General features: G+C 53.0%; 4 protein-coding genes across 4 annotated transcripts; 2 read left to right on the plus strand and 2 right to left on the minus strand.

Annotated features, from left to right (window-relative positions):
• Positions 1–53: 53 nt before the first annotated feature.
• FTHFS (fomate-tetrahydrofolate ligase) lies at positions 54–2,210 on the minus strand (the record flags this gene model as incomplete). The annotated part of the gene is made up of 2 exons (XM_002183928.1): positions 54–1,896; positions 2,053–2,210. The coding sequence occupies 2 exons, from the start codon at positions 2,208–2,210 to the stop codon at positions 54–56; spliced, it is 2,001 nt and encodes a 666-aa protein (XP_002183964.1).
• A 538-nt stretch (positions 2,211–2,748) lies between these two features.
• On the plus strand, positions 2,749–3,900 carry PHATRDRAFT_39894 (predicted protein; the record flags this gene model as incomplete). The annotated part of the gene is made up of 1 exon (XM_002183814.1): positions 2,749–3,900. One exon carries the CDS (start codon positions 2,749–2,751, stop codon positions 3,898–3,900), a length of 1,152 nt encoding a protein of 383 aa, XP_002183850.1.
• A 201-nt stretch (positions 3,901–4,101) lies between these two features.
• Positions 4,102–7,045, minus strand: PHATRDRAFT_2936 (predicted protein; the record flags this gene model as incomplete). The annotated part of the gene is made up of 4 exons (XM_002183929.1): positions 4,102–4,215; positions 4,399–4,761; positions 6,412–6,624; positions 6,704–7,045. Coding segments are annotated over 4 exons (1,032 nt in total), but the record flags the coding sequence as incomplete, so codon positions are not given.
• Positions 7,046–11,261: 4,216 nt separating this feature from the next.
• On the plus strand, positions 11,262–12,413 carry PHATRDRAFT_49231 (predicted protein; the record flags this gene model as incomplete). The annotated part of the gene is made up of 1 exon (XM_002183815.1): positions 11,262–12,413. The coding sequence occupies exon 1, from the start codon at positions 11,280–11,282 to the stop codon at positions 12,411–12,413; it is 1,134 nt and encodes a 377-aa protein (XP_002183851.1). The 5' UTR covers positions 11,262–11,279.
• Between the last annotated feature and the right edge of the window lie 239 nt (positions 12,414–12,652).

The following is a 12,652-nucleotide window of genomic DNA, read 5'->3' on the forward strand; positions in this document are numbered from 1 at the left end:
TAGCGCGCGTAATAGATACTTTTAGCGCCATCCCGGGTTTTGGGGGATGTTCCTTAGAACAGTCCCACAACGCCACCATTTTCATCAATGTCCACGTCGTAAAATCCGGGCCGGGTTGGGAGTCCTGGAATAGTCATAATGTCGCCGCAAATGGGGTAGAGAAATCCGGCGCCGACGCAGCTACGGATTTCGCGGACCGGAACGCGAAATCCGGTAGGAGCGCCCTTGGCGGACGGATCGCAACTAAAACTATACTGCGTCTTGGCGATACAAATGGGCAAATTGCCAAAGCCCGATGCCTCGTACTTTTCCATCTGCGCCCGGGCCGTGTTGGAAAAGTCGACACCGTCGGCGCGGTAGATTTCCTTGGCAATAACGTTGACCTTTTCTTCAATGGACAAGTTGACGTCGTAGAGGAATCGAAAATTGGCTTCGTCATTGTCCGCACAGGCTTTTTCGACGGCGATTGCGAGGTCCGCGGCGCCTTGTCCTCCTTCGGCCCAATGATTGGCCAGAACGGCATCGTAGGCGCCCGCTTCCAGCGCGGCTTGCCGGACGGCTTCAATCTCCGCGGGAGTATCGGTTTGGAACTGGTTCACGGCCACCACCACGTTAACACCGAATTTTTTGGCGTTTTCCACGTGCCGGGCCAGATTAGCCGCGCCGCGGCGGACGAGTTCAACATTTTCCTGTACGTACTCTGGCTGCAAAGGTTTGCCGGCCGACACGGGTGGGCCACCGCCATGCATTTTTAGCGCCCGCACCGTGGCGACAATCACGGCGCATTTGGGTTTCAGTCCGCTGGCTCGGCATTTGATGTTGAAAAACTTTTCCATGCCAATGTCGGCGCCGAATCCGGCTTCCGTGACGCAGTATCCGTCGGGTCCGACCATTTTGAGCGCCATTTCGTCGGCCACGACGGAGGAGTTTCCCGTCGCAATGTTCGCGAAAGGACCGGCGTGGACCAAGACGGGTGTACGTTCGACAGTTTGCATGAGCGTCGGTAAAATGGCGTCCTTCATGAGGACCGCGAGGGCGCCACCACAACCCAAATCGTCCGCCGTGACGGGCTCGCCGGCCCGACTGTAGGCGACCACCATGGCACCGAGCTTGTCGCGCAAATCCGGCAAACTACGGGCCAAGGCGAGGACGGCCATGACTTCGGAGGCGACGGTAATATCAAAGCCCGTGACGCGATCGTGTTGGACTCGCGGTTTGGCGGGTTGTCCGGGATCGTCGCTACGCGGGGTGACTTTCTCGTTGGGACCGATTCCGACTTGTACGACACGCAAATGTCGATCACAGGTATCGAGTACGCGTTGCCAGGTAATGGTATCGGGATCGATATCGAGTCGGGCAAATTTGGACTGCTCCGCGGGGGTCAAATCGGCCGGTGCCTTGTGAGGGTCGATACCGAGCTTGCGGAGTCGGCGTTGCATAACGGGCGAGAATGGTTTGTTGGGTGGACAGAGTCTGCGAAAGAGAGCTTGATCGGACTGTGCGTCTTCGTGAAAGATTCGTGTATCAATCGCGGCGGCGAGTAGATTATTGGCGGCCGTGACGGCGTGTATATCTCCCGTCAAGTGTAGATTGAATTCTTCCATGGGTACGACTTGTGCGTACCCGCCTCCGGCGGCGCCGCCCTTGATACCAAAGGTGGGTCCCTGCGAGGGCTGTCGGATACAGGCCACGGTGGGACGTCCCCGCACGGCACCCAAGGCCTGCGCGAGTCCAATGGTGGTGGTGGACTTGCCTTCGCCAAGCGGTGTCGGGTTAATCCCCGTAACGACAACGTAGTTGCCGTTGGGGACAGCCCGACGCGTGTCCCGGACCGACAAGGGGATCTTGGCCTTGGCAATGCCCCACGGAATGATCTCGTCCGGAGTCAAGCCGAGTCTAGTGTGGGAGTGATTGTGTGAGTGTCAGTGTGAGAGTGAGCATTGCATAGGAAGTGCAGGTTTCACACGCGTGCAACTATGAGTACAAGTAAAAGTACGTCTACTTCTCCGTCCATCGGTAGATACCGTCCATAAATAACAACCGACAACTTACTGTTGGGCGAGGTCGGAGAGAGGCAAGAGTCCAACTTGCTGGACAATTTGTTGACTGACTTGAATGTCGGTCGGTACGGGATGTTGAGGCTGCAGCTTGGGATACCCCAACGCGTTGGTCGAGGCAACGTCCGTGGACGACGCCGGTGATGACGACATGGTGTTACTACTCGTCGACGATACACACACACACACAGTGTCTCTCTCTCTCAAACGGATCAATGACTCCTCCTCCCTATCGATTGAGAAAGGACAGGTAGGATGGAGGATAGAGGAATGTAACTCTAGGAATCACCCAAACACACCCGTGAGCCTCGGTCGTCTCCTGCTGACAAAGAATTGGTCCAATCCAACAGATATATCCCTCATCCCAGAAAATCCTCTTCGGCGACGACTGACGTCACGATCCCAGCCTTGAGGCTCGGTATCCGGGATTGCTTTTGATACCGGACCAGTCTGTCCGTCTATCGGTGATGAATCGGTCACAACACAGATAGACAGACAGACAGACAGACACTGTGAGAGTTGCCGGCTTCCAACGGGAACGGCTTCGCCCTCTCGTACAACAAACTCTCCAACATACGGTATCTCCTACCAATTCATATCCGACACCTCCGTCAATATCGAAATCAATCCATCTCCCCTGACTCTTTCTTATTCTTGTTATTATTGTTATTGGTAATTGTATACTACCACCATGAGTAGTACTAGTCACCAGGGTCCCGGTAGTTTTCCGCATATACCGCGGGCTCCGTTGCCGACGACGGTCTTGTTGACCACGGTGGCCCCGTGTTTGCGCACGTCCGGGGCCTTGCGCGAATGGCTCGGCCACGGTGGGGGCTACGTCCCGCGGTCCCTCCAGTGTGTGGGCGATCCCAATGGTCCCGGGACGGCCCTCGTCACACTCCCTCACGCCGAAGCCGCCGCCAAATTGGTCGCGGCAATCCGACACAACCACACGGACAGTCACAACCACATCGGAGCACACTTGGTTCCCGTCAATCCGGATATTCCCTTGCCACCCGCATTGGTGGATCCGGAAACGACACAAACATTGGCACAGGCCCTCCGCGACAGTTTGCACAAAATCACTCGCGACGGACCTTCCACCGACGTGACAACCCCGGCACTCGCTCCCACTTTGCCCGAGCGCACCCCGGACGCATCTTTACGTCCCGCCGTCGAGCCCCACGCCGACCCCGAGGACGAAGATCCCTTGACGTCTCCAGCCGTCTTGAACGCCGTCAAGGCCTTTCGGGATCAACTCGAAGTACAACAGGGCACCAAAGCCACCCGCCGTAAAGCCTTGGTGGCACAGACGCTGGCACAAGTCTTGCCCGCGATGCGACTCCGGAGGCAACAGGAACCCTCGGTGACGCACGCACCCACACCCACCCCACTACCACCAGCAGCAATAGTGCCAACACCCACCACCACAACCCTGCCGGTACCGCCGCCACCACCGCTTCCCGCCCAGGCGCCTCCGGCACCCCGGGGTGTTTCCAACTTACCCGCCTGGATGACGCAAGCCAATCTATCCGCGGAACCACCAACCGCGTCGGCCACGGAACCACCCCCCAGCAAACGACCCAAACTGGATACTGCGCAACCCTTCCCGGCCCTCCCTCCCGCGGCTCACGCACCACTCCGGGACTTTGTCACGGCACAAATTCAGCATTATCTAGGCGAAGCCGAAACGAGTCTCATTGAATTGATTGTACAGTTTGTCCTTCGACCCGACGGGGAGCCAGCCCAAGGCCTCCTACCCGAACTCGATGTCCTCGAAGACGATGCCCACGCGTTGCTCCAGGCACTCTGGGATCACACCCAACACCTGGCCACGGCGTAAGCGTACCGCTGGTAACGGTAGAAATTCACACTAACACACACACAAAAGTGAGAAGAGGACTAACACCACGTGCAAACTACAAATAGCAAGATTACTTTATAATTACCCGTCACCTTTAGTCATCTTTTTTCCACTCGGATGCGTTACTCACAGTCACTCCAACGTACTGTACTTCGCCACATTAGACGGCGTCATTCGCCGTCTACGATAAAATAATACGTACGCCATTTCCGAAACTACGTGTTCCGGTGCCAGCGGTTCCACCAGTTCGTCGTCAAACTGCAACCACAGCGGTTCGGCCGACTCCGACACGGCCTTGGAAGCTTCCAGCGCCGCCATCTTGCTCACATTCGATTCGTTCTTTTGCCGTCCCAGACGCCAGCCCGAATTCGGCTCCGACCCTTCCCCGTCCAACACACTCGTGTTTACCCCGTTGAATCCGTACGCGGTTTCTTCCTTGCCGTCCTTTGTACACGCCGTAGCCTTGCACGTCGCCACGTAATGCCCACCAGTCATGCTGCCGTAATGATTCACCACACCGATCAAATCGTACACCGAACTCTCCATCGGATCCACCTGGACGGCGGGAGATTCCTTGTGACACCAGTGGCGCAAATCCAAACCCGTCAACGGAAAGTTTATCTTCGTCGTCAGCTTTTCCCGCCACCGCGCCGACATGTTGAAGCGCTTGAGATGAAAGGTGAGCAAATCCGGCAGGCGCCACAGATTCATATTCTGCTGGCCCTGGCGGAACTTTTTGCACCGAGGGCATTTCCAATTGTCCGACAAGGAAAGATTCTGCGTCTTGCAAAACTCGGTCAGACAAACTCCAAGATCCATACCGTCACCGGCTACTTGCGCCTTTTGTTCGTCGGCTTTGACTTTGCTTCGAACAAGATCGGCACTCGCTTGGTCTTCGACGATAGGCGGTGGGACGTACAGCACGGGACAGTTGACGTAACTGGCGCCGGTACTCGTACTACTCGAGTTCGGGGTTTTCTTGTCGGTCGGAGGATCGCGCCATTGGAGAATGATAACGTGACGAGCATTCATGTAATTGCCAACCGTTCGTATCAAAGAAAACGGGAAGGATTCTTCTTCAGAAATCGTATTGGGTTTGTCGGGTTGAGAATTGTCGACGGTACAGACGCGAACTTCAAACGGAATGCGATGCAAAAGAGCTGACACCTTTTTTACCAGCAACGTCGACAAACTGGTTGGATCAAACGTCGGGTTCCGGTACGGTTTCGCGTCATCGTCTTTGCTTTTGTGATCCGATAGACCTAAAGCCAGTCGCAGGTACTCTCGATCGCAATCCACCAAGAGATCGATTAAATCTGAAATGGCCCCGTGTGTTCTCTCGTAAAGCTTACGGGCCTTGGCCTCGCGGTCAATTGTTCCCGAATCGGCCACATCCGATGCGTCACCCCATCCTGGCATTTGATGCAGAAATCGAGAAGCTTGTGCCATTATTTGCGCTCCAGCACGAGCGTTACTCCACTCGGAACAGCATTGCACATAAAAGGATTGACCAAACGCCACGAATCGGCCAGTGTCGTGGTCAGTGAACCGATTTTGAACCAAGAATTCTGTGGGTTTACCGCGTGGAGTGGCGTGCGAAAAGAGTGGTCGAACGAGACGGTCCTTGAAATTGCTAATGGAATACACCTCATCCCATTTCGATGAAAAATGGTCGAAGTGCACTAGGACCTTCTTTTCAGGAAGCTCCACATCTTCACCAATATCGGCATCGACGTCACCTTTCAACACCTCGACAACAGTTCCAGCAAACCAGCTTCCGCGTTGATCTTTCGCGTCTACCCTTAAACCGAGCTTGAGTTCCTTTTCTGAACGCGGCCAGAGGCTTCGAGATACGGCCCTCGACAAATACCACGGGTCGCTGTCCACTACACGACACTCCTTAGCGTCCCCGTACACACTTAGATGCTTTTCAATGAGCTTCTGCTCCTTTGGGCTTGGCGCAATATCATCATCACTATATTCATCCTCGTCTTCGTCAGCCGTGTCTTCAAGGGACTCCAGATTTACAGTGGCAGTAACGTTAGAAAGCTGCAGAGTTGTCTCGAACGCTACAATGTGGGTGGGCTTGTCTGCTGAATCCTCGCTTGTGCGTGGCTTAGCGAGCTGACTACAAGGGCCTTCTTTGTCGGTCAAAGGAATTACCTTCGTCTGGCTTTGAAGAATGCTATGGTATTTCTTATCGTCAGTAAGCACTTCCTCAGAACGACATAATTTTAACTGACTCGCTGGGATACCGCACATATTTTGAATCTGGAGACGAAGATCACCGCTATCTGCCAGTCGTGACATGGCAATCATGTACCGCTCAGCAACGAACGTTACAGATGGAGGACCTGTGGACGAGCCAGAGCGCTTTCTGGGATAGCGTGCGGGGCGTTTGTCACCCTTCCGTGTCCTGTTAAGGACCCACGGACAGTTCACAGCAGTAGCTCGTCGGTAGACTGTGCACTGAAAGGTGACATCCGCCACAGTGGGAATCGGAATGGAAAGCAGGTTGAAAGGATCAAAGTTACGGCTTGAAAAATTGCATTGGGGGCATGTAACCGTATTCAAAACCTGTCCCATGGCAACATCAGCCATGATTGAGCGATTCCGCCGGAGAAACCTGCAAGACAAGCAACGAAGAGTTAGCATCCCTCTAAACCACACACAAAATGATTGCATGTACAAACCTTCTCCAGGCTTCTTCCCCAACTCGGGGCAAGTGGTTTCGCATAACCCATTCGTCCTCAAGAGCTTCAACATATGGCTTTTGTCGCACTTTGTTGCTATCCTCGTGAAGTACGTCCAACATGTAGTTCAAAAACTCTTGCGCATCTTGCTGGTCTGCCCCGGAAAACTGGTCATTGACCTTGCCAAGTTGTGACCGAAAGCGGACGGGAGACTTTTCTCCAAGTTTTGCGCTCCACATACTTCGAAGCAATTCGGCGAATTCTTCCAAAAGCTTTCCGCCGGTCCCCAAAGGGTTGTCCCTATTCAAATCACCGGCCGTCTTGTACTGCGAGCTGAGAAGATATGCCCGAAGCAATGGGAGGTAGCTCATACATTGTATGGCAGAGTTGGCGTAGCACGTATTCCCCAAGTTGGAAAGACCGCAAGCACCGTAGCCCGGAAAAGGACAAATCTTAGTACTTTCGGGCATATTTTCCATACTTGAGCTCTTCTTAATCACAGCTCCCGCCTTTGGCTTTACATCATTCGGCGAAGAAATTATCAAACCGTTCGTTTGAGCTGCAAGCTGCTCCGACTCATTAGTAAACCGTCCAAGTTTCGCCAATCGGTCAGACTCCACATCAATCCACTCGATGTGACCGCCGTGATCCTTGAAGTCAACCTTTACTTTCTTCTTTGCTGTAGTTTCCTTTTCCAACTCCTCGGCTTCATTCTCAGTGTCTTCGTCCACGATATCTACTTGCAGAATCGTGACTGGGTACCATCGCCCGGTAGAATCCATTGCATCGACTTCTACGTCTACAAGACTTTGCGGTTTGTAAACCAAATTTCCATCGGAGTCCACTCCTTGCAAGGCCTCTCGAAACAAGCGATCTTCTTCTGCGAGCCTTCTGACACGTCCAGCCTTGGCCGCAGCTTCCCGGGGCCATATCAAATCGTTATTTTTGTTGACTACCGCATATTCTAGCATGAGAAAGGCGTCGGAACAAAGACCGCTACTGTCCACTGTTGCATTGTCAGCATAAGCTTGCCAATTCTCCACTAATTCCTTAGTGTTTTCCTTTTTGTGTGCTCCTGCTGCAAGATTGGGTACAATTGCATCCCGATTTTTGCATAAAAGATTCCAAGGTCCATATCGACTCACTGGATCCTTCGAGTTCGTAGGTTTGTGTTTGCGCCACAGCCGCGCTTTTCCTCGTCCATCAGACCCGGAAGCCTTGAACGAATACAAGGGAAACCTTAGCACTATCTCGACGTATAATCGCCACAATGGCTGTTCTGGAATAGCCATAATCCTAATAGACAGAGGCCCTGCATCTCCACGGCGGTATGGTTGTAAGGGATCACATAACTGACAGTGAATAATCCAGGGGTGCGTCGCCACGTGCAAGTTGTTGGGCAACCTTGGCACGCAAAGAGACACCGACGATCTGTCCAATCCGTGTAGGTGATCGAGACCCTTCCTCTCTGTTCCGTTCGGCGATTTGTCGAGAACTTCTGTATTTTGGTCACCATCACTGTCATTGGGGACGGTTCTATGCAGCATGGGGCAATCAGCTTGCACCATTCGCGGCAACGGTGGACCACCTCCGTACATCTCATACAAGACATCCCATACTGGAGGTGGCACTAAGACATAGTCAACATCCCTTCGAAGTCCTTTGCTCATGAGCTCGTATGAACCCAGTATTCCTGGAATAGAGTTTCCGGCATCCTTGTCGAGTAACGCGTCGTTAAACAAAGTACCGGGTCGTTTGAGTGTCCGGCGGGGGCAGGATTGTTCGCTCTGCCAGCTCCAACCGGTATACGCGACCCATTCATCCCACCATCTTTTTTCAACACAGTACAAAAACCCGTGGCCAATGCCACCGGCTCCGTCCCAATTTCCCAATCCACCCCAGATTGCCTTGTTCCGCAGCACAGAATCCCAAGACTCGTTGGAGTGATCGCTATGGCTGGAATGGTTCGTTGTATTTTCCAGTAGCGGGACTCCATCATTGCTATTGCCACTACTAGACCACGAATTCCACTTCGTCTGGACCAAATCACGTTCGGTCACGTGCGAAGGTAGAATACCGACTCCAAAAATGCGGTGCAGAACGGCATGCAACTTGGGATTATCCAAGACTTGATCTGCCCAGAATGCAAAGTCCTGCAAAGTCCACTCCTCCTGATCCAGCAATGAGCTTATTGACGGTACTTCCACACCCGACAAGTCCTTGGGCGAACCTTTGCCAGGCGGCGCTTCGTCAAGAATGACTTCGTGTCCCGTTTCTCCGACTTCATATAATTTGGCCATGAGATCGGATCTTTCCAAAGTAAGACTTTCCAAAGTGGCCGAATCCAACCCAGTGCTGTCGTGATTGGAATGGTCCCCGTTGTTACCGTGAGTGTTAGTGTTGTTGTTCGCCTCGGCGCTACTTTTTCGTCGAGGACGGGGGAGTGGTCCCAACATACCGTGCAGCGATACGCCGCTTCTTTCACTACGATCTCCTTGATTAGAATTGGAACCGCGCCTGGACGGCGACACGGCGGCTTCCGGAGACGTGTGGGGATCCAACAAATCTTCGATAATCTTACGCACTGTTGCGGACTTAATTTTGAGCGGGGAACGCGATTTAGATGCCACGAATCCATCCGTTTCGACGTGTTTCGGAAGAAACGCGTTGCCGAAGTAGTGATAGTGAGTCAAGGATGCGAGCGAAATCACCGTTGCGTGTCCAACTTCCAATAACCAGCAAGGGACTCCCCCCGCCGGATGATGTGCCAGGAACGTTTCAAGCTGCTCAGTAGGGAGACATAGATAAAAAAGGAGTTGCAACCGCTGGACGCGTTTGCCTTTGAGCCCGAGGGCGATTATATACACGAGTGCTTGGAACGTTACACCGAGCGGAAGCTCCGGTGCCGTTTCCAAATCCGGCACCATGGAGGGTTTCGGCATCGCCCGTGGCGACGAGGTTTGCTTATTGACGTCCATTTCAAGCTGGGCCGACTCCGCGGCGTGGGTGGCCACGTTCTGAACTCGATCCCATAGCGTCTCGGACAAATGCAACAACAGAATGTAGGCGTTTTCAATTACGTCAACGCTCGTGGCGGGAACAGCCTGAAAAACGCGGTGTACGACAAACGAATTCAGTAATCGTGTCGTCGTGGCCAAGGCCTTGGCCTCGGTTTCGTGAACGTTGGAGGAAGAGAAGACTCGTCCAATTTTACTGGTGTTTTGATTGGAAGGCAACGCTTTGAGAATGTATCGAACTTTGCGCTGAATCAAAGTAGTTTCACAGGTCGACAACAAGTTGCAGGTTCGGTCGAGTAGAGAGTCCAAAACAACGTGAACGTCAGCTGGATCGATAAGATCTGTCGCTTGGCTATCCCAAAGCGTGTGCCACTGGTTTTCCACCGACGACATCGTTTTACCACTGTTGTTGTGCGCTCCGTTGCTAGTTGGTTGAGCCCAGGAATCGATCCGTGCCCGTGTGACGGGTATGGACGTTGGTGGAGAAGAACTGCTAGCTTTCTTGGAACCTCTCTTTTGCTTGGACCCTTTCGAAGAATTGGTGTTCCCGCTACTATTGTTGCGAGTTGAGGCAACCGAAGAATTGGAAGACACTCCCGTTGCCGCGGCGGGCCCAGCTGACGTCGCGTGGACATGCTTGGACTGTGAACATCCCATCTCTTCGCTGGACCTTTTTGGATGACGTGTAGACACACACACACACACGTAGTCAATCAATACAATGTGCGCCAGTATCCTCACGAGATATCGTGGATATTGGTCGCTCGAGCGACGAAAGTCCAGCAGTCGCAGAGCCAGAGATTCACTACCGCGTCCCCAGATCGATCCAACTATATCCGGGCTCAGATTCTGTGTGATCAAAAATCAAAAGGGGGCTCTGTGTATTTGGCTGGTTGGTTGGATAGATGGATGCTGTGGTGGGTGGGATCCCGTTCCACTGGGGGTCAAACTTCCTGAGCTGTTGTGTGCGGGACGCGATTTGGGTGCCCGGAAGGTGGCAGAGGAGGTATCCGGAGAAGATGCAGGCATCTATCGGATGTATTATTAACAGTAAAGTCTCCCGTGTCGTGCCCGTGTTCCCCTTTTTCCCCGGTACTTCCCAGGGCTCCTCGAGCAGCACACGGTGACACCGTTTGCTGGAACGGGACAGAGCCTTCTATGGGAGAGAATTTGGGTCTCACCTATCTGTGCGGTATGCGATAAGTTTACTATAGTCGTGAAACGTCCAATTGAAACCCAGCAACGTCATCAGTCGTCAAACGCATGCTTTCAATTATAGATACGTGCGTTCCATCGTTTACAGCCGGGTGCATACAGTCAATAGCTGTCGCTCGGGCTGAAGTATTCTCTGACGTATGTCAGAAGTAGCGTGTCCAGCGATGTTGGCAGTCATTATTCAATTTTAAATATGTTCTAATTTAAAATCCAACTCTAGTGGTTCCGTCACGAGACAGGAACGAACAAATCAAAGCCATACCATAGCGACTCCAAAAGTCGGACTAACATATGTGACAGTGACTGCGAAAGCCAGCCATTCTGGTAGGGAAATCCCAATACCTGGCTGGCACTTGGATTCAGCTGATAATTGTTCACGCTGAATTGTGTTTCATCCAACAAATTCTCCTTCGTGGCGAGATCAATTTACACCATGAAGACCGAGCCGTACAACCGTCGGCGAGGAGATTCCAAAGCGATTTATGTTTGGCTCCTCATCCTTAGCAATTTGCTCGTTTTTCAATTGGGGCGACTATTTGACGCCAACTCCACAATCCTTTCCACACCCTCGTTCACGAATCCCCAACTCGACATTCCTTTTCCACCAACGCTGCACGATGTGGAAAGCAGGATTGCTTACGCCGCCGCTCACCCCTTGTCCGTTCCCCAAGGCAGCGTGCCGAACTTGCCTTCGATCCGCGAAGCCAATGCCAAGGTCGACCAGGAACGCAAAATATACGGCGGCGCCGGCGACAAACTCCATTTAGGCGGTTTTACCGCGATTGATGCGGAGGGTATTTCTCCCGGCGTGTGGACGTACATGCTGGAGAAGTTGGGTGTCCGTTCCGTGCTCGACGTGGGTTGCGGGCGAGGAATCAGCTCACGCTGGTTCCTCGAGCACGGCGCGGACGTGCTGTGCGTGGAAGGATCGCACGACGCCGTCACGCAAAGCTACCTGCCCTCGTCGAATATTGTGGAGCACGACTACGCGAGAGGAGCGTGGTGGCCCAACCGTACCTTTGACGCTGCTTGGTCGGTGGAATTTCTCGAACACGTGTCTCTCCAGTATCACCCGAACTACATTGCGACCTTTCGCAAAGCAGCCATACTGTTTGTTACGAGCTCCCGTTGGGGTGGTTGGCATCACGTGGAAGTGCACCAAGACGACTGGTGGATTCGCAAGTACGAAAGTTACGGTTTTCGGTACGACGATGCCTTGACGAAAGCGGTGAAAGCGACCGTGGCGGAGGAACGTCAACGTCTCGAGTTTTTCGCACCCGCCAACAAAACACTGGGTGCTGCTCACGTTGGACAGTCGGTCAAGGTCTTTATTAATCCCGCCGTTGCGGCCTTGCCGGCTCATTTGCATCTCTTTTTTGAACACGGCTGCTTTCGAGATTACAACAAAGGTGTAATTACCAACCGTAAATGCGGCGAAGGAAGGCAAGGTTGGAAAGAAACCGTTCTGCCGCCGGAGTTTTATCCTCTCAAAGTGAACCCGCAAGATGGTCTTAACTGGCAAGCGGCTCTAATGGCCGGTGTTGGAAACCCTGGGGAGAACAAGTAGATGTCACGATTCACTTGCAATTGTGGGAGCGGTTGGGCATCAACACGGAGTCTCCACAGTGGACGTTCTGACCACTCTTTCCTTACAAACGTGAGCCGTCGTTTACTGATCTATGTTGGAAGCGTTATTAGTTGTTGTTTTTGAATAGACAAATCAAAACCCTTTATTGAAATGGTTGAGTCGCCTATAGCAGTGACCAACATAGAGACAAGAGAGATGCGTAGCCATGATTATATACC

This window comes from Phaeodactylum tricornutum, chromosome 21, assembly GCF_000150955.2.
Source record: "Phaeodactylum tricornutum CCAP 1055/1 chromosome 21, whole genome shotgun sequence".
NCBI lineage: Eukaryota > Bacillariophyta > Bacillariophyceae > Surirellales > Neidiaceae > Phaeodactylum > Phaeodactylum tricornutum.